This window comes from Trachypithecus francoisi, unplaced genomic scaffold, assembly GCF_009764315.1.
Source record: "Trachypithecus francoisi isolate TF-2019V2 unplaced genomic scaffold, Tfra_2.0 Lachesis_group15, whole genome shotgun sequence".
NCBI classification, from domain to species: Eukaryota; Metazoa; Chordata; class Mammalia; order Primates; family Cercopithecidae; genus Trachypithecus; species Trachypithecus francoisi.
Window position 1 is genome coordinate 99,055,919 of NW_022681460.1, and position 23,061 is coordinate 99,078,979.

The following is a 23,061-nucleotide window of genomic DNA, read 5'->3' on the forward strand; positions in this document are numbered from 1 at the left end:
TCCACTTTGGACGTTTGGAAACACCTAAAGCTGAACATGTATCAACTCTACGGCTCAGCAACTTTACGCCTGTGATATACTCAGCAAAAATGCAGACACACGTGTATCAAAATATACATACAAGAATATTCACAGGAGTGCTACTCTTCAGTGGCCAAAATTGGGAAGCAACCCAACTGGCCATTAACAGTAGAAGAGATCACTGATACAAAATATGAATATAAAATATAAATATAGGCCAGGCGTGGTGGCTCATGCCTGTAATCCCAACACTTTGGGAGGCCAAAGCGGGCAGATCACTTGAGGTCAGGAGTTCGAGACCAGCCTGGGACAACATGGTGAAACCCTATCTCTACTAAAAATACAAAAATTAGCCAGGTGTGGTGGTGCACACCTGTAATCCCAGCTACTCAGGAGGCTGAGGCACAAGAATTGCTTGAACCCGGGCAGAAGTTGCAGTGAACCAAGATTACACTCCAGCCTGGGCAACAGAACGAGACTCAGTCTCAAAAAAATGAAAAAAATAAATAAAATAAAATGTAAATATTTTATAAAATGTAAATCATTTTATATTTATGCATCAGAATTCTGAACAGCAAAGAGAATGAACTAGAGCTACAAATGATACAGATAATGCTCACAATGTTGAGTGAAAGAAACCAGATATTAAAAAGTACCCTGCATGATTGCATTTGTATAAAGTTCAAAACAGACCAAATGGACCTTTAATTTGTAGAAGGTCAGGGTGGTGGTCACTCGGGGGGGTGGGGCGGGATGGCTAATGAGCACCCAGGATGGGGACTTCTGGGGTCCTGGTGAAGTACTATCTCATCATCTGGATGGTGGATACATGGGTGTGTCCACTTAGTGAAAATTCATCCAGGGCACTTTTCTGAAAGTGTAATTCAATTAAAAAGCTTCTCAACAGCACCAGTTGTGGTGGGGGCGGTGGGATGTGGCAAACACAACACTCCTCCAGGCCACCAATCTGGACTTCTGCTTTGGCCATGAGCAGGGCTGCATTCCTCTCCAGCTTTCTGGAATGTACCAGCCAGGCACCCCCCTCCCCGCCACCCCTGACTACAAACTGATAAAGAGATGCTCCCACAGAGCCAAATTAGCTGTCAAGCTGCCTAAGCTTCATTTTACCTTTGTGATGACAGGTGCTAAATTCTTCCTTGTCTAAGGCACAAGCAAGCCTGATATCAACAACGGTGGTCCCTACTCCTCTCCCCAGGCCATGGACTGGGGTCACTCACACCTGCTCTACTGAAACATCAAGAGTCTCTCCCTCTCAAAAATGTAAACTACATCAAAACAGACCCTCTCTTCTGATCTCAACCCTATCCCCAACTCTCCAGCTACGCTTGAAGGCAGTTATATGAAGAAAGTTTGCAGCTTTTGTTGGGAGGTGTGCAGAAAGGCTGTTTCTGAATACTGAGTGCTTGCTAATTACATGCCAGCCACTCTGAACACTCAGTATTGATGTATTAATCTTCCAAGTACAGTATAGTCCCTGTGGGGCAGGGACTATAACGACCCTAGCTCGACAGTGAGGAGCAAGGCTGACGGGGGGAAGTAACTTATCCAAGGTTACTTAACCGGTAAGGCTTAAGGCTGACAGTTTTCTCATCTCGTGGGACATAAATCTGGATTTTGATGACAAATCTCACCATGTTTAAATGTTTCAATTAATCCCATAAAAAATAAAAAAACTGAGGGGGCTGAAAAAAAAAGCCATCCTGGGACAGGAACCAAGTCCCCACTCTTGGTTTCTGTACTGTTCTATAGTCACATAATGAGTGAAACTGCAAGGGAAGAGTTTCCAAAAAGGTACAAGAAAAGATGTCTATTTTTCAAAGGTGACAGAAAGCCTTAAGGTAGATTAAGGTATATGCAAACTCAACCAGAGTGATGGGGGCAGGGAGGGGAGGAATACAAACCCTCCTCCATACTGGAAATGATCCTTAATATTTTAATAGTTTATGCACTCTGCTAACCTAAATTAATATTTGGCATATCAGCTAATCTTTTACAAAGAATGTCTAGTCATTCAGTTAACTTACCAAAACTCCACCCGAGGGGAGGCTCAATCTTCAGAATGAAATCCCCCTAAAAGGAAAAAAAAGAAAATGTCATTTCAAGAAATGAGAATTGTGACTCTGGTTTAATTTATTTTAGTGTTATCATCTAAACTAAAATTTTTACACCGGAAATGAAATTCTAAGGCTAAGCCTTGTTCTAAATGGTACTGAGCACTGTGATTCTCTTCAGATGCTACAAGCTGAAGTTGAACACCAGAAGTTTTCATCTGAACAATCAGAAGACAGTGCTGAAGCCCATTCATGAGTAAAGACACTAGGTTCGGCCATTCACTGTCTTTTAATACTAAACATAAAGTCTCATTAAGCCCTCACATGCCTACAGTTGCAAAAGTTAGCATAGTTAGCATGTATCTTCAGGAACTAAAGTCACTTCTTAAAACTAGATTTGGCCAGGCACAGTACCTCACACCTATAATCCCAACACTGTGGGAGGCCAAGGCAGGAGGGTCACTTGAGGCCAGGAGTTCAAGACCAGCCTGAGCAACATAGCAAGACCCTATCTGTACAAAAACATTCTTAAAAAATTAGCTGGGTGTGGTGGCAGGCGCCTAAAGTCTTAGCTACTTAGGAGGCAGAGACAGGAGGATCACTTGAGCCCAGAGGTCAATGTTGCAGTGAACCATAATCACGCCACTGCACTCCAGCATGGGTAGCAGAGGGAGATCCTGTCTCTAAACAATACATTAACTTACTAATTCAATAAATAAAACAAAACTAGATTTTACTTATCAACCAGCTTTTTTTTTTTTGAGACAGAATCTCGCTCTGTTGCCCAGGCTGGAGTGAAATGGTGCGATCTCGGCTCACTGTAACCTCCGTCTCCTAGGTTCAAGCGATTCTCCTGCCTCAGCCTCCCAAGTAGCTGGGACTACAGGCATGCATCACGACACCTGACTAATTTTTTTGTATTTTAGTAGAGACGGGGTTTCACCATGTAGCCCAGGCTGGTCTCGCACTCCTGAGCTCAGGCGATCCGCCTGCCTCAACCTCCCAAAGAGCTAGGATTACAGGCATGAGCCACCACATCCGGCCTTCTGGTTTCCTGAGTCTGATACTGATACTATGTAAAAATTAAACAGATTTCAGGACAGACCCAGCTAGTCTACCTCTAGAAATCAATCCTATGCATTCTAGATGAATAGTTAAGTTCAAGAATATTTCCTGGTGTGTTATTTTAAAATTACCATTATTTTAAAATTGGGGAAAGTCTATATGCCCAAGTAGTTAAATAAATTACAGTTTGGGTTTGACTCTGACACACTATGCAGCGATTAAAAAGAAGGCAGTAGGCCGAGCATGGTGGCTCCTGCCTATAATCCCAGCACTCTGGGAGGCTGAGGTGGGCAGATCACCTGAGGTTAGAAGTTCAAAACCAGCCTGGCCAACATGGTGAAACCCCATCTCTACTAAAAATAAAAAAAAAATTAGCTGGGTGTGCCAGTGGGTATCTGTAATCCCAGCTACTTAGGAGGCTGAGGCAGAAGAATCACTGGAACCCAGGAGGCAGAGGTTGCAGTGAGCCGAGATCGCGCCACTGCACTCCAGCCTGGCTGACAGAGTGAGACTCCATTTCAAAAAACAAAAAACAGGCAGTAGATCTATCTATGCTAACGTTGAAAGCATGCAAGGGGAAGAAACCAAATGTCCCTCTGGTGTTGAAAGCATTAACACAGGGGAAAAACGAAACTGCAGAATAAATCCTATTGTTTGATTCTATTTGTATTAAAAACTATATCAAAATCAAAACTACGTATATTGACTATTTTTGCAACTTCCTATGAATCTGTATTTCCAAATAAAAGGTTTATATGTGGGAGGATGGGATTATATAGATAGAGGTGTTTGTGGATACAAATCTATGTGCATGTGTGCTTGTGTGTATTTGCATATATGCATATGCATGTGTGTCCGTGGATATCTGAATAACTAGAAAGCAAGTAGAAAGCAATGTGTTAGGATGCACATCAAAATGTTATAAGAGGGCCGGGAACAGTGGCTCACACCTGTAATCCCAGCACATTGGGAGGCTGAGGCAAGTGGTTCACTTGAGGTCCAGAGTTCGAGACCAGCCTGGTAAAACCCCGTCACTACTAAAAATACAAAAAAAATTAGCCAGGTATGGTGGTATGCGCCTCTAATCCCAGATACTTGGGAGGCTAAGGAAGGCAAATGGTTAAACCTGCGAGGTAGAGGTTGGAGTGAGCCAAGATCACACCACTGCACTCCAGCCTGGGCGACAGAGTGAGACTCTACCTCAAAAGAAGAAAAAAAAAAAAAAAACTTTCTCAGAGGTTACCACTACAGAGGGAGGTAAAATTGGAGGGAAAAGGGTACAAATTTATTTCACATACTTCTAAAGACCTTGACTTTTTTTCACAAAGTTCATGAATTCATATACTACTTGTACAATTGTTTTAACAACACTTTAAGCTGCTTGCAAGTCACGGGTTCTATGAAATCAGAGTTTCTCAGCCCTGGCACTACTGGGCTGTCGTGGGCAGCACTGTAGCACATTTAGCTCCATGCCTGGCCACTACTCACTGGGTAACTGTAGTGCACAGCCAGATGTCACAACAAAAACGTCTCTAGACATTGCCAAATGGCCCTAAAGACACAGAGAGCCACTGTATTCGTCAAGGCAGTTTGTAAGTTGTCTCCCTCCGAATGTGCCTAGGATTACCATATTCCACCAATAATTTACAAAACAGATGAGCATTTGCTAGTGTAGGAAAGGGCACGGTGAGTGCAGCCTGGTGAGGCACACTAGTGACTTCCCATCATAAGTGACAAGCAGTCGCCTCTTACCTTATCATACAAAGGGATCATAAAATAACCATTATTCGGGGCACAGTCTGTCTGGTATTTCAAAGTCCCATGCTTGGTGTACAGCTTTATCTGGAAAGGAAGGAAGGAAAACCGAAAACATAACATTGCCTTCGGGAATGAACTACACGTTACACCTGAATACACTCAGTCAGTATGCATTCACTGAGGACCTATTATACACCAGTTTTTAACACGGAGCATTACTGCGGACAGAGGGAAATCCGCAAAGTCTCTCCCAAATCATGTGACTCAATGTTTTTCAGATTAGAAATCACCTACAGCCTATTACAATGCCTTATTTTTCAATGCTTTTCTGTTTATTTTAGTGGCTGTCTCTAGGTTGCTCCTGTAAGTTTCTGGGTCTAAAACAAATTTGCAAACTTTGCCATTAGTAAGGTGTTTATTAACATGCAAATTCCTGGCTGGGTGCGGTGGCTCCTGCCTGTAATCCCAGCACTTCGGGAGGCTGAGGTGGGCGGATCACTTGAGGTCAGGAATTTGAGACCAGCCTGGCCAACAAGGTGTTGGCCTGTCTCTACTAAAAATACAAAAAAAGTTACCAAGGCGTGGTGGCAGGCACCGATAGTCCCAGCTACTTGGGAGACTGAGGCAGGAAAATTGTTTGAACCCAGGAGGTGGAGGTTGCAGTGAGCCAAGATCATGCCACAGCACTCCAGCCTGGGAGACAGAGCAAGACTCTGTCTCAAAAATAATAATAAAATAAAAGTAAAGTAAAGTAAAATAAAATACAAATTCCTAAGGCCCACCACTGTTTCTCAACTAAAGGTCTGGAATGAGGGCCAGAGATCTTCCTTACTAGCTCTAAGTAATTTCAAACACATGGAGCAACGTTCATCTAGAAACTTAATTTTCTCATTACTTTCATTCTCAGAAGAAAAAGAGAATATTAAAATGACACAGATATTACGTGTCATTTTATTTAATATCTGTCCTCTGCCCAAGGACTCTCTAAAACTCTTAGATTCTGAGCATTACCAGACACAAAGTGTTAACCCAGTAAGATGCCCAAATACCGTCTGGGTCTTCCACGTGTCGTGTGGCCTTGGGCAAGCTCATGTCTGGTTTCTTCAGGTGTCGACAGAGAGCCACTCCCTTTCATGTGGTTGTACAGATTCACATCAACGCATACTAAGCACCTGCTACAGAATATGGATTCAAAGAAAAATCAGTTTGTGGCCAGGCATGGTGGCTCATGCCTGTAATCCCAGCACTTTGGGAGGCTAAAGAAGGAGGATCACTCGAGCCCAGGAGTTCAAGACCAGCCTGGACAACATAGCCAGACCTCATCTCTACTTAAAAAAAAAAAAAATAGCTAGGCATGATGGCATGTGCTTGTAATCCCAGCTACTCAGGAGGCTGAGGCAGGAGGATCACTTGAGCCCAGGAGTTCAAGACCAGCCTGGACAACATAGCCAGACCTCATCTCTACTAAAAAAAAAAAAAAAAAAAATTAGCTAGGCATGATGGCATGTGCTTGTAGTCCCAGCCACTCAGGAGGCTGAGGCAGGAGGACTGCTTGAGGCCAGGAGTCAGAGGCTTTGGTGAGCTATGATGGTGCCACTGTACTCCAGCCTGAGCAACAGCATGAGACCCCATCTCAAAATAAAATAAAATAAAATAAATAGAAAAAGCAGCTTGTATTACTATTTAATATCTCTCTCTCTGAAGAAAAAGGCAACAGAGTGTAACAGGCAGGGAACACACTGGGCTCAAGGAAAATTTCCTAAATGTACCTGCATGGCTCAACCACTCTGAGGCTCAGTTTCCAAGTCTGTAAAAGGAAAACAGTTGGATCTGATGCATCTAAAAGCCTCACCTCCAAAATGCTAATGCTCTGTGACCATGAAACAGACCATGACACAAGCTGCAATGAAACAGTCGAATCTTACCAGCTAAGAAGATGTACAAAGTGACTAACTCATAACACCAACATTTGGGAAAGGATTGGTGTGAAATAATGTGGAGCCTGTATGTAAAGTTCTCTGAGGGCAGTGACCACAACTTACATTCCACAGCACCTGAGACAGTGTCTTGCTTACTCTAGGTACTCAGTGAATTTGTTACAGGTGACAAAGAGATTCAGCTGCATGCATTTAAGGCAGGGACTAGAAATTCACCAGCCTAGAGGGGTTAGGGAGTCAACATCAAGGGGCATTCATCCAAAGGGATTCGGATCACTACACAACCCAAGCCAGGTGTGGTAACCCAAAAGCTCAGCTGGTTTTCCAGAGAAATAAAGAACCCAGTTTTTCATGTGCAAACCTCCTGATTGTTAAAGTATTAGCAACCGGTATAATTTTTTTTTAACAGTAAGGTCCCTGTTAGAGAACAAAATGTCAGTCTCATGAGAGTAGGGCGTTTTGTCTGTTCTGTTCACTGTACTGCTATATCCACAATAGGGACAAGGTTTCAGTATGCGCAGGGGCTCAATAAATAGTTGTTGACTCAATGAACACGATATAAAAACACCCAGGAGGAGAGAAAGCTGGAGAAGAATGAAGGCAGTTGCACAGAAACACAAAAAACACAATCAAGAAATGACGGTGAAATATCTTATTTCTACGTCTTTCATAAAGTACCGTCAGGACACAGGACAGCAATGTAATCTACATCAAGATGGCCAGTAGGAAATGTCTGATTTCAGAATCAGAATTACTAAAGAGTGTCCCAGACCATCTGGACAGGCGGCCCTTGGGCTTAAGGAACACACTTCATAATGCATTACAAAACCTGCTCTCTGATCTCAAGGTCACTATTAGTATGAGGGTGGGGGTGGAGGGGGTTGTCTGTCTTTTCCTTCCTTCTAGAACCCCTGGAAACTACAAGTTGCAAGAGGCCTTACCAGGCAGCTTCTGAAATGTCCTGTGCCATCTACGGTCATACCACCCTGAACGCGCCATGTCCCCAAGGGAGACCCAGAAGGTGGCATGGGCACCCAGAAACATGTACCCAGGAAATCCTAGGAGCCCTGCCACTGGGTAGATTCATTCAATGCGTGACCTCTGACCTCTTCAGAGTAAAAAAGCAGCAAACAAGGGGGCCTTGAAGATCACGGATCCGCTTGTTAAGGAAATACATCTGCTGGGTTCCACTGTTTCTCTCCCAACACCATCCTATAGGTACAAAAACTGAGACCTAGAGCAAGGGCAGGTCGCAGAGCTAGTGGGGTGTGGAAATGACTCCCTGCCCCTCCCCCAATCCTCAGCAACCCGCTTTGCAGAACACAGTGCTTCACCGTTCACTGCCAGCCCTGGAACAGCTCAAAGGTGCTTTCAGAGATCTTTGGGGTCTTATTTCCCAGTCCCTCTCTTCGGCATTTCCCAGGCTCTTCCTTCGTTTTCTCCTAAATTACCTCCGAGGCGCCTGCTCTTCTCCTCTTCCTTGTCCTACCCCAACATAAATCCCCTTCCAAAAATGAGGCCCAGGCCTTGCTCTGGTACCCTCCCAACTACCCGGACAAAGGACCTTCTGCCCCTACCTCCATCCATCCCTTTCCTCTTTACGGGAACCTTTCAGGGTCATAATCCCACCGGGCTGATAAACATTAACAGGACTACAACTTAATGGGGGGGGGGGGGGAAACTTCTACACAAATCTCTAGAGTAATTCCAGTAACTACTCATTAAGGCAATCAGGGCAGCTGACAACTCTCCATTTTCAGAGGCGGAGGGGAGCCGGAGAAATAAAAAATAGCTTTCCGGCCTCAGGGTTTCCAATACTGATCTACTAGGTCAGAATCTACGGGATGGGAATCGATGCTCTTTAAAATCATGCCGCAGGGTTTGGAGTAGCAGTGGATCAGAACTTCGGGAGGGGTCTGGGCTGTGGAGTTTGGGGGATAAGACTTGTGGTCTCTAGGTTCTAGAATATGGGTTTGGGGAAATCTGAGTTTCAGGGGGTCTGATTCGAGGAGATCTCGGGTCTAAGTTTTAAAGTAATAGGGTCTGGGCTCCAAGGAATTTGGGGTCTGGGTTCCGGGGATCTGGAGTCCAGCTTTTGAAGAACCTGAGGTCTGGCACCCCTCAGTCCTTACACAACCCCATGATAAAAACCTCCCCGCCAGCGCGACTGGGGAGGAGCTGCGGGGAGCCTGCGGACAGCATAGCCTCGGAAGAGGTAAGAGCTCCAAGGACTCCACGCCGCCCAGTGTCAGAGACGACGCCAGCGGCCCAGAGGGGCTGAACCACCGGCCCGGTGAGTCGACGCCGGGCCGCGGGGCGGGCGCTCACCTCGATGAGCGAGTAGTTGATCTCCACGTCCGACTTGACGAAGCCCCCGCAGCCCACCACGATGTCCTCCGAGCCATGCGCCGGCCCCACGCCGCTCAGCAGCAGCACCACCGCGGCGGCGACCACCGCGGGCCCCGACGGTCCAGCGCCCTGGCCCGCCAGCATGGCCAGACCTCCCCCAGCTAGACCCTCCGCAGGCAGCCCGGTCCCGCCCCTCACACCCCACGCCGCAGACTCTTTCCTCCTCCTAGACCGGCTGACAGCCCAGGCCCCGCCCCCACCGCCGCCGCCGCGCACGCGCGCTTCGACCCCACGCTTACAGCACCGGAAGAGAGAACTACGACGCATGCTCGGCAAGAAAACTAGACCATCTCTGCCTTCTAGAGGCCTGGAGGACTCGGCGCACAGTCTGGCAGGTGCAACGCAAGGTGCAGGCCTATGGGGAGAAGCTCCAAAGATGAATTCTACTTTAGAATTCACCATCACAGCTGGAAAGGACGGGAGATTTTGTTGGTCGAATTATCTAACAACTTTCTCAAATCTTTCTGACCCACATATTTCTCAGGTAAAATATATAATCCCACAAAAACCTTTAGGGCCGGGTGTGATGGCTCACGCCTGTAATCCCAACACTTTGGGAGGCTGAGTGGATCTCTGTAATCCCAACACTTTGGGGATGGGTGGATCTCTTGACCCCAGGAGTTCGAGGCCAGCCTGGTCAATATGGGGAAACGCCGTCTCTGCAAACACACACACACACACAAACACACACGAAAAACGCTTTAGGAATTTGTGTAAGCTGGTGTATTTTTCCATAATAAATGATCGATTTTTTTAAGCGAAACGTGTTAATGTTAGCATATTAAGGAAGGTATGTAAGATTTATCTTAATCCTAGCTCTAATAGCATATGCCTAGAAACAAATTTTGGTGAGTTTTCTCCCCCTAAGCGAGAAGTGCATGCAGTCAGTTTACTTTGAATTAGCTCTGTAAAATGAAACATTATTTGCCTGAAAATAAGTTCAAATCCAGCATATTTTGTCCCAAGAGTGAAATCATATGTACACTGAATTTAACTACCAGTCACCACATCAAAATACACACCAAAGAGGCTGGGCGCGTGTCTCCCGCCTGTAATCCCCGCACTGTGGGATGCCAAGGTGAGCAGATCACGAGGTCAAGACATGGAGACCATCCTGGCTAACACAGTGAAACCACATCTCTACTAAAAATACAAAAAATTAGCCGGGCGTGGTGGCGGGCGCCTGTAGTCCCAGCTACTTGGGAGGCTGAGGCAGGAGAATGGCGTGAACCCGGGAGGCGGAGCTTACAGTGAGCCGAGAACGCGCCGCTGCACTCCAGCCTGGGTGACAAAGCAAGACTCCTTATCAAAAAAAAAAAAAAAAAATACACACCAAAAAATTTGCTTTTCTGACCTAATATTAGAAATTCTTCCATTTTGTCTCAAAAAAAAAAAAAACCTAGTGCTTTATTTTGATAGGTTTTGTATTTTGTTTCTAAATGACAAAGTAAGACTGGATTTCCCACTGCAATTTGCCATTGTGGTTAAAACTTAAGCAACAAACAACGAAGAAACACAGGTTCAAACTGTATAGTAGTCAAACCTTCATGGGGGCAACGAGGGAATGAAGGGAATGACACATTGACCTCAGGGTCATAATCATGAGTGCATCTGATTTCAGTTTCTCATGCTGCATTTTCACTCAAATACAGTAGACTCTCAACTATTCAGTGATAATGAGACACCATTTAAATAATTAGTATATTTATTGGGGTTTGTTATGTATAACCACAATTGAAATAGATGCCTTTTACGCAAATCACCAGAGGATTGAAAACCACTAGGCTGGGCGCGGTGGCTCAAGCCTGTAATCCCAGCACTTTGGGAGGCCGAGACGGGTGGATCACGAGGTCAGGAGATGGAGACCATCCTGGCTAACACGGTGAAACCCCATCTCTACTAAAAAATACAAAAAACTAGCCGGGCGAGGTGGCGGGCGCCTGTAGTCCCAGCTACTCGGGAGGCTGAGGCAGGAGAATGGTGTGAACCCAGGAGGCGGAGCTTGCAGTGAGCTGAGATCTGGCCACTGCACTCCAGCCTGGGCGTCAGAGCGAGACTCCGTCTCAAAAAAATAAAAATAAAAAATAAAAATAAAAAAAATAAAAAACCACTAGTTAGGAATTGTTGGCCTGTGGAAACCTCTCATCTTACAGGATGGGAAACCGAGGCCTGGAGAGGAAAAAGAAGTTGTCTAAGACTCTCTGCAAGCAGCCATAGGTTTTCCAGGAACTAGAGAGCAAGAATTGGGGCCGGGAGCCATGGCTCACTGCTGTAATACAAACATATTGGGAGTCTGAGGTGGGCAGATCATTTGAGGTCAGGAGTTCGAGACCAGCTTGGCCAACATGGTGAAACTCTGTCTCTACTAAAAACACAAAAATTAGCTAGGTGTGGTGGCGCAAGTCTCTAATCCCAGCTACTCAGGAGGCTGAGGCAGGAGAATCAGTTGAACTAGGGGACCACAGGTTGCAGTGAACCGAGGTCTTGCCACTGCACTCCAGCCTAGGTGACTGAGTGAGACTCTGTCTTAAAAAAAATGGATAAAAAAGGAGAAATTGGGGTCCCCAGGTTTTGTTCTGGACTCACCCCAAATGATTTCCTCTGTGTTCTTCTTGACTTTCTATTTCCCTCAAATTCATCTTCAAATATAGAAAGAAATGAAGCACCAGGACTGTGACAACGCCAATTCATGGGGGTGGGATTGGGGAGTGGCTTGCAGAGAGACAGGGATTTAGCTTCCCCATAATTTCCATCAGTTTCCACCAAAACTGGCTCAGATAAACAGACATGATTAACATGGAAACAGTAGACCTGCCACACTGAGCTTCAGGACAAATCCTTGGGTTCTTTCTGTCCCAAAGCTTCCAGAAGACTCAGGCAGGAGGACAGCTGACGGGGGCAGAGGAGGCGGTGCTCCCTGGGTCCAATACTGGATTTAGAGAGACTCAAAAAGACCGGGGAAAACATGCCGTGGGGTCCCCGCAGAACGCAAGAGTAGAAGATGAGGACAGGACCCCGAGAATTAGCAAGGCAGCATGGAGAGTGCAGAGGATTTTAATTCTTCTCCCAAACTGAGCACCTGTGCTTGTCTGTCTAAAAGAACTGAATATTTCATTCCTATCTTGAAATGAATGCTTGCTCACTGCAACAACAAAGAAATTGGAGAAGAAAACTAGGATTCCCCAAGATCACTGCATTACTGCATTTCCATCTTTTTATCGATGCATTTATGCTAATATGACATCGAGTCATTTCTAAGAAGTGGTGGCTGGGTCTTTGACACTTTGCTTTAAGACCCAAGAGAGGGCTGGGCATGGTGGCTCACACCTGTAATCGCAGCACTTTGGGAGGCCTTGGCAAGAGGATGGCTTGAGGGCAGAAATTCTAAAGCAGTTGGGGCAACAAAGTGAGACCAGTATCCACAAAAACATTAAAAATTAGCCAGGCATGGTGGTATGTGCCTGTAGTCCCAGCTACTCGGGAGAGGCTGAGGTAGAAGGTCGCTTGAGACCAGGAGGTCAAGACTGCAGTGAGCCATGATGGCACTACTGCACTCCAGCCTGGCAGAGCAAGATCCTGACTCAAAAAAAGAAAGAAAGAGAAAAAAAAAGACTCAAGAGAGGAAGGTAAATGCCTTGGCCTTCTTCTCCGAGTTCCCTAATTTAGGCATGTCCTTTTCTTTTCTTCTTTAAAAAAACCAAAGCCTATTTTATATTATAATTTCATTTATTCAATCATCATTTAGCAAACACCTTTTCATATTAATATATGTCTTCAATGGCATTTTGTTTGTTTTGAGACAGAGTCTCGCTCTGTCGCCCAGGCTGGAGTGCAGTGGCGCAATCTTGGCTCACTCCAACCTTCACCTCCCATATTCAAGCGATTCTCCTGCCTCAACCTCCTGAGAAGCTGAAAATACAGGCACGCACCAACACACCCGGGTAATTTTTGTATTTTTAGTAGAAACAGGGTTTCACTATGTTGGCCAGGCTGATCTCAAACTCCTGACCTCAAATGATCCTCCTTCATTAGCCTCCCAAAGTGCTGGGATTATAGGCGTGAGTCACCGCTCCCGGCTGCAATGGCATTTTAAGCCACTGGTTAGTAACCCATGGCCTAAATCGTAACAGTAATAGTAAAAGCTAAGTCTTATGAGCATTTAATGTACATCCACTGTGATATTGCAAGTAATATCTCCCTCAGATATTATGAATAATGCCACAGGGTATAAACCCACTGTGATATTGGGAGTCATATCTCCCTTGGATATTACCAATAGTATCACAGGGTGTACAGGGTGTACACCCACTGTGATATTGGCAGTAATATCTCCCTCAGATATTATGAATAATCTCAGTGTTTAAAAACATGCTGTACACCCACAATGTTATTAGGAGTAATATCTCCCTAAAATATTACAAATAATATCATAGGGTGTACAACACGGTGTACACCCACTGTGATATTAGGAGTAATATCTCCCTAAAATATTATGAATAATATCACAGGGTGTAAACACAGGGGATACACCCAATGTGAAATTAGGAGTATTATCACCCAAAGATATAATGAATACTGTCACAGTGGGTACACACACTGTGATATTATGGATAATAATATCTCCAGGAAATGTGACGAATAATATTACAGGGTGCGCACCCACTGTGATATTAGGGGTAATAACATCTCTCTAGGATATAACAAATAATATGACAGGGTGTACATCCACTGTGATATTACGGGTAATGATATCTCCCTAGGATATACCAAATAATATCACAGGGTGTACACCCACTGTATTAGGGGAAAGAACATCTCTGCAGAATATGATGAGTAATATCACAGGTTGTACACCCACGGTGATAATAGGAAAAATAATGTCTCTCAAGGATATAACAAATAATATGCCAGGGTGTACAAACAGTGTGATATGGGTAATAATATCTCCCCAGTACATAACGAATAATATCACAGGGTGTACACCACTGTGATATTAGAGGTAATAACATGTTCTCCAAATATAACAAATAATATCACAGGGTGTTCACCCATTGTGATATTGAATGTAATAATATCTCCCCAGGATATAACACATAATATCACAGGGTATACACCCACTGTGATATTATGGGTAATAATATCTTCCCAGGATATAATGAATAATAGTACAGAATGTTCACCCACTGTGATATTAGGAATAATAATACCTCCCCAGGATATACTGAATAATATCACAGGGTGTACACCCACTGTGATATTAGGAGTAATATTATCTCCCCAGGATATTACAAATAATATTACAGGGTGTACACCCACTGTGACAATATGGGTAATATTTCACAGGATATTATGAATAACATCACAGGGTATACATGAGGAGTAATAATATCTCCCCAGGATATAATGAATAATATCACAAGGTGTACAGCCACTGTGATACTAGGAGTAATATAGTATCTCCCCAGGATATAACAAATAATATCACAAGGTATACATGCACTGTGATATTAAAGGAAATAATCTCTCTTCAGGATATAATGAATAACATCACAAAGTATACAACCACTGTGATATTAGGGGTAATAATATATCCCCAGAATATAACAAATAATATCACAGGGTGTACACCCACCATGACAATATGGATAATATCTTCCAGGATGCTATGAATAGTGTCAAAGAGTATACACCCACTGTGATATTAGGGGCAATATCCCCACAGAATATTACAAATAATATCACAAGATGTACACTTACTGTGACATTAGGAGTAATATCCTAAAATATTACAAATAATATCAAGCATGTACACACATGGTGTACATTCATTGTGATATGGTGTGATATTATGATATCCATAGGATATTACAAATAATATCACAGGATGTACACCCACTGTGATATTAGGAGTAATATCTTTCTGGGAGGTCACAGCGTGTACACGCATGGTATAAATTCACTGGGATATTAGGAGTAATATCTCCCTGGGGTATTACGGATAATATCACAGGAGGTACACACATGGTGTACACAAACTGTGACATTAGGAGTAATATTTCCCTAGAATATTAAGAAAAATATCACAGGTTATACACCCACTGTGATATTAGAAGTAATATCTCCCTGGGATATTATGAATAATATCACAAAGTGTACACCCACTGTAATATTAGGAGTAATATTTCCCTAAGATGTTATAAATAATATCACAGGGTGTACACCCATTGTGATATTAGACGTAATAGCTCCCTAAGATATTAAGAATAACATCAGAGGGTGTACGCCCACTGTGATATTACAAATAATATCTCCCTAGGATATTACAAATAATAGTACAGTGTGTGCACCCGCTGTGACATTAGAAGTAATATTGGCCTATGTTATTAGTAATAATATCACAGGGTGTACACTCGCTGTGATATTAGGAGTAATATCTCCCTAGGATATTAGAAATAATATAACAGGGTGTACACCCACTGTGATGTTAAGAGTAATATCTCCCTAAAATATTAGGAATAATATCACAGGGTGTACACATACTCTGATATTAAGAGTAATGTCTGTCTAGGATATTAGGAATAACATCACAGGGTGTACACGCACTGATATTAGGAGCAATATCTTTCTAGGGTATTATGAAATATATCACAGGGTGTACACCCACTGTGACATTGGGGTAATATCTTCCAAGGATATTAGAAATAATACCACAGGGTGTACTCCAACTGTGATATCAGAAGTAATAATATCTCTTCACAATATAACAAATAATATCAGAGGGTGTACATCCACTGTGATATTAGAAGTAATATCTTTCCAGTATATAACAGACAATATCACATGGTGTACACCCAATGTGATATCAGAGGTAATAATACCCCCCCAGGATATAACAAATAATATCACAAGGTGTACACCCACTGTGATATCACGGGTAATTATTTATTTCCAGGATCTGATTAATAATATCACAGGGTGTATCCCCACTGTGATGTTAGAAGTAATAATATCTCCCTAGGATATAACAAATACTATGACAGGGTGTACAGCCACTGTGACATTCGGAGTAATATCTTCCCAGGATATGACAAATAATACCACAGTGTGTACACCTACTGTAATATTAGGGGTAATTTCTCCCCAGGATATAATAAAAAATATCACAGGTTGTACACACACTGTGACATTAGGGGTAATGTCACCCCAGGATATTAGGAATGATATCACAGGGTGTACACCCACTTTGACATTGTTGGTAATATCTGACCCAGGATATTACTAATAATATCACAATGTGTACACCCACTGTGACATTAGGGATAATATCCCCTATAATATATCAAATAATATCACAGAATTTGCACCCACTGCGACAATAGGGATAATATCTCCCAAGGATACTATGAATAATATCACAGGGTGTACACCATCTATGACATTAGGGTTAATAACATCTCCCCAGAATAAAACGAATAATATCACAGGGTGTACCTCCATTTTGATATTAGAAGTAACAATATCTCCCGAGGAAACAAGGAATAATAATACAAGGTTTAAACACACTGGGATATTAAGCGTAATAATATCCCCTCAGTATATAACAAATAATATCATAGGGTGTACACCCACTGTGATATTAGTTATAATAATATCTTCTTGGGATATAAGTAATAATATCATAGGGTATACACTCACTGGGATATTAGGGGTAATAATAGCTACTTAGTACATAATGAATAATATGAGAGGGTGTACACCCACTGTGGTACTAGAGGAAGTAATATCTCCTCAGAATATAATGAATAACGCATCAGGGTTTACACTCACCTTCATATTTGTGGTAATATCTTCTTAGGCTATAACAAATAACATCACAAGGAACACATCCACTGTGACACATGGGGTAATATTATTTCAGGATATTATAAATAATATCACAGGGTGTACACCCACTGTGATATTAAGGGTAATATGTCCCCAGAGTATTAAGAATAATATCACAGGGTGTACACCCACTGGGATATTAAGGGTAATACCTCCCCAATATATTACAAATAATATCAAAGGGTGTTCCTCCACTGTGATGTTAGGGGTAATACCCCCTCAGGATATTACAAATAGTATCACAGGGTTACACTCATTGTGACGTTAGGGATAATAACTCCCCAGGATATTATGAATAATAATTCATATTATAATTACATGATGTACACCAACTGTGATATTAGGGGTAATAGCTCCCCAGAATATTACAAATAATATCACAGGATATACACACATGGTGTACATCCACTGGGATATCAGAGGTAGTATTTCCGTAGGATATCAAAAATAAAACCACAAGGTGTACACCCACTGTGATATTAGGAGTAATCTATTCCTAGGATATTAAGAATAACATCACAGGGTGTACACTCACTGTAATATTAGGAGTAATATCTCCCTAGGACACTACAAAAAATACCACACGGTGTACACCCTCTGTGATATTAAAGGTAATAGGATCTTATGAACAATATCAGGAGGTGTACACCCACTGTGATATTAGGAGTTATATCTCGCTAGGTTATTACAAATACTATCACAGGTTGTACACACGGTGTACACTCACTGTGATATAAGGTGTAATATTTCTGAAAGCTATTATGAATATCACATTAAGTACATACATGGCGTACACCAACTGTGATATTAGGAGTATTAACTCTATGAAATATTATAGAAAATATCATAGAATGTACACAAATGGTGTACACCCACTGTAATATTTGGAGTAATACCTCCATAGGATATTATGAATGTATCCTTACCATTACTTACTGTGGAATTATACTTACTGTGGAATTATAAGTAATATTTCCCTAGGATAGTACAAATAATATCACAGAGTGTACACACATGATGTACACCCACTGTGATACTAGGAGAAATATCTCCTTAAGATATCACGAATACTATCACAGGGTGTACACTCATGGGGTACACCCATTGTGATATTTGGAGTAATATCTCCCTAAGATGTCACGAATACTATCACAGTGTGTACACACATGGTGTACTCCAACTGTGATGTTAGGAGTAATATTTCCCTAGGATATTACAAATAGTGTAACAGGGTGTACACACAGGGGCTACACCAGCAATGATATTAGCAGTAATATCTCCTGAGGATATTACCAATACTATCACAGGGTAGGAGTGATATCTCCCGAGAATATGATGAACAACAACACCGGGGGTGTGATATAAGGAGTGGTATCTTCCTAGGATATAATGAATAATATATATCACAAGGAATGTACACCCTCTCTGATACTAGGAGTAATGTGATATTAGGAGTAATGTCATTCTAGGATATTACGAATACTATCACAGCATGTACACCCACTGTGATTTTAGAAGTAATATCTTTCTAGGATATTAATAATACTATCACAGGACATACACACATGGGGTACATGCACTGTGACATTAGGGGTAATATATCCCTAGGACATATTCGTCATATTCTAAGAAGATATTTCTCCTAATATCACAGTGGGCACCCTGTGATATTACTCGTAATATCCTAGGAAAATATCACTCCTAATATCACGTTGGGTGTACACCCTGTGATATTATTTGTAATATTCTAGGGTGATATCACTCCTAATATCACAGTGGGTGTACATCATGTGATATTGCTTGTACATCCACTATGATATTAGGAGAAATATCTCCCACGTATATTACAAATAATATCACAGGGTATACACATGTGGTGGTCACAAACTTTGATATTAGGAGTAATGTCTAACTAGGATATTACAAATAATATCACAAGTTTTACACCCACTGTGATATTAGGAGTACTATCTCCCTAAGATATTAGGGATAATGTCACAGGGTGTACCCCCACTGTGACATTAGGTGTAATATCTACCAAGAATATTATGAATAATAGCACAGGGTATATGCCCACTGTGATATTTGGAGTTATATCTTTTTAGGATATTATGAATAATATCACAGCATGTACACCCACTGTGGTATCAAGAGTGATATCTCCCTAGGATATTACAAATAGTATTACAGGTTGTACACCCACTGTCATATTAGGAGTAATTTCTCCCTAGGTCATTACAAACAGTATCACATGGTTTACACCCACTGTGATATTAGGAGTGATATCACCCTAGAATATTACAAACAATATCACAAGGGGTACACCCACTGTGATACTAGGAGTGATATCTTCTTAGGATATGACGAATAATATCAGAAAGGCTGTACACCCTTTGTAATATTAGAAGTGATATCTCCCTAGGAAATGATGAATACTACCACAGAAGGTGTGATATTAGGAGTGATATCTCCCTAGGATATGATGAATAATATCACAAGGAAAGTACACCCCCGTGATATTAGGAGTGATATCTAGCTAAGATATGACAGATAATATCACAAGAGTTGTACGCCTTGTTATATTAGGAGTGATATCTCCCTAGGATATCACGAATAGTATCACAATGAGTGTACACCACCTGTAATATTTGGAGTAGTGTGTCCCTAAGATATGACGCCTAATGTCACAGGGGTGTACACCTTCTGTGATATTAGGGGTGATATTTCCCTGGGAAATGATGAATAATATCACAGAAGGTGTATGCCCACTGTGATATTATGAGTAATATCTTCCTAAAATATGACAAATAGTATCAAAGTGGGGTACACCCCCTATGATATTAGGAGTGACATCTCTCTGCGATATGACGAATAATATCACAAAGTGTACACCCACTGTGATATTAGGAGTGATATCACCCTGGGATATGATGAATAATATCACAGGGTGTACACGCTTTGCAATGTTAGGAGTGACCCCTTTCTAGGATATGACGAATAATATCACTCACTGTGTACACCCACTGTGATATCAGGGGTAATATCACCCTAAAATATTACGATCAATACCAAACAGTGTACACCCACTGTGTTATTAGGAGGGAGTATTAACTCTATAAAATATTATGAAAATTTCACAGAATGTACACGCATGGTATACACACACTGTAATATTTGGAGTAATATCTGCCTAGGATGTTATGAGTGATATCACAAGGTCTACACCCACTGTGATATTTGAAGTAATATCTCCCTAGGATATTACAAATAATAGCACATGGTGTACACCCACTGTGATATTAGGAGAAATATCTCCCTAAGATATTACGAATACTGTCACAGGGTATACACACATGGTGTAAACTCACTGTGATATTAGGAGTAATATTTTCCTAGGATATTACAAATAGTATAACAGGGTGTACACACAGGGGCCACACCCACTGTGATATTAGGAGTAATAGCTCCCTAACATATTACGAATACTATTACAGGGTAGGAGTGATATCTCCCTAGAATATGACGAATAACAATGCAGGGGGTGTGATATAAGGAGTGGTATCTTCCTAGAAGATGACAAATAACATCACAAGGAGTGTACACCCCAGTGATATCAGGAGCAATGTCTTTCTAGGATACCACAAATAATCTCACAGCATATACACCTACTGTGATTTTAGGAATAATATCTCCCTAGGATATGACAAATAATATAACAAGGGGTTTACAACCCCTGTGAAATTAAAAGTTGTATCTCCCTAGGATATGACGCTCCTTGTGATATTGGGAGTGGTATCTCCCTAAAATATGACGAGTAATATCAAAAGGGGTGTACGCCCCTGTGATATTAGGAGTGATACCTCCCCAGAACATAACAAATAATATTCACAGAGTGAATATTATTCACAGAGGTGTACACCACCTTTGATTTTAGGAGTGATAGCTCCCTAGATTACAATGAGTAACATCACAGGGTGTACACACACTGTGATATAAGGAGTGGTGTCTCCTTAGAGTGAATAATATCTTGATATGATTCATAATACCTGTGATATTAGGAGTGATATCTCCTTAGGATATTGCAAATAATATCATAGGGTGTACATCCACTGTGATACTAGAAGTCATATCTTGCTAGGATATTACGAATAATATCACAGGGTGTACACCCACGGTAATATTAAGAGTAATGTCTCCCTAGGATGTTACGAATAATATCACAGGGTGTACACTCATAGTGATATAGTAGTAATATCTCTGTAGGATATTGTGAATAATGTCAAAGATTGTCCACACATGTTGTACACCCACTGTGATGTTAGAAGTAATATCTCCTTAGGATATTTCGAATGAATCACAGAGTGTACACCCACTGTATATTAATATCTCCCTAAAATGTTACAAATAATATCACACTGTGCACACTCACTGTGATATTAGGAATAACATCTGTCTAGGATACTACAAATAATATCACAGGGTGTACACCCACTGTTATATTAGGAGTAATATCTCCCTAGGATATTCCTAATAGTATTACAGGCTTTACACCCACTGTGACATTTAAAGTTATATCTCACTAGAAAATTACAAATAACATCACAGGGTGTACACCCACTGTGATATTATGAGTAATATCTTCCTAGGATATTATGAATAATTACAGGGTGTAGACTCTCTGTGATATTAAAAGTAATATCTTTCTAGGATATTACGAATAATATCACAGGATGTAAATTCACGGTGATATTAGGAGTAATATTTTCCTAGAATACTACACCCACCGTGTACCCCCACTGTGATATTAGGAGTAATAACTTCCTAGGACATTACGAGTAACTTCTCAGGGTGTACACCCACAGGGATATTAGGAGAAATAGCTCCCTGGGATACTATGAATAACATTAGCTGGTGTACACCCACTGTGAATAATAGGAGTATTACCTACCGAGAATATTACGAATAATATTAGAGGATGTACACCCACTAAGATATTATGAGTAATATCTCCCTAGGAAAGTACATATATCACAGTATGTACACCCACTGTCATATTAGTAGTTATATCTCCATAGAATATTACAAATAATATTGAAGGGTGTACACCCACTGTCATATTAAAACTAATTTTTTCTAGGATATTACTAATAATATCATGGGGTGTACTTTCACTGTGATATTAGCAGCAATATCTCCCTAGTATACTACAAATAATATAACAAGGTGTCCACACACTGTAATATTAGAAGTAATACTTTCCTAAGATATTACGAATAAAATCACAGGGTGTACACCCACTTTGAAATTAAAATTATATCTCTCTAAGATATTTTTAATAATATCACAGAGAGTACACCGTATGTGATAGTAGGAGTAATATCTCCCCAGGATATTATGCATAATATCACAGAGTTTACACCCACAGTGATACTATGGGTAATATCTCTTTAAGATATCATGAATAACATCATAGAGTGTACACCCACTGTGATACTGGGAGTAATTATCTCCTTAAGATATTATGAATAAAATCACAGTGTGTACACCCATGGTGATATTAGGAGTAGTATCTTTCTATGATATTGCAAATAACATCACAGCATGTACACCCACTCTGATATTAGGAGAAATAGCTTCCTAGGATATTAAGAATATCATCACAGGGTGTACACCCACTGTGACATTTGGAGTAATAACTCCTGAGGATATTATGTATAACATCACAAGGTGTACACACATGGTAATATTAGGAGTAATTGCTCCCTAGGATATTAGAAATAACATCACAGGGTGTACACCCACTGTGATATTAACAGTAATAACTCCCTAAGATATTATGAATAACATCACAGGGTGTACATTCACTGTGATATTAGGAGTAATCGCTCCCTAGGATATTAGAAATAACATCACAG

The 23,061-nt window shown here is 41.5% G+C and overlaps 1 protein-coding gene across 3 annotated transcripts in view; it reads right to left on the reverse strand.

Annotated features, from left to right (window-relative positions):
- Nucleotides 1–9,502, reverse strand: part of LOC117097610 (nodal modulator 1) — a 64,260-nt gene extending 54,758 nt beyond the window's left edge. For all 3 annotated transcript variants that reach the window (XM_033235628.1, XM_033235627.1, XM_033235626.1), the window contains exons 1-3: nt 9,182–9,502; nt 4,911–5,000; nt 2,067–2,112 (exon numbers count right to left, since the gene is read on the reverse strand). In XM_033235628.1, the coding sequence (XP_033091519.1) occupies nt 2,067–2,112; nt 4,911–5,000; nt 9,182–9,346 (301 nt within the window). In that variant the 5' untranslated portion in view covers nt 9,347–9,502. The remainder of the gene's footprint in view (nt 1–2,066; nt 2,113–4,910; nt 5,001–9,181) is intronic.
- Nucleotides 9,503–23,061: the final 13,559 nt, after the last annotated feature.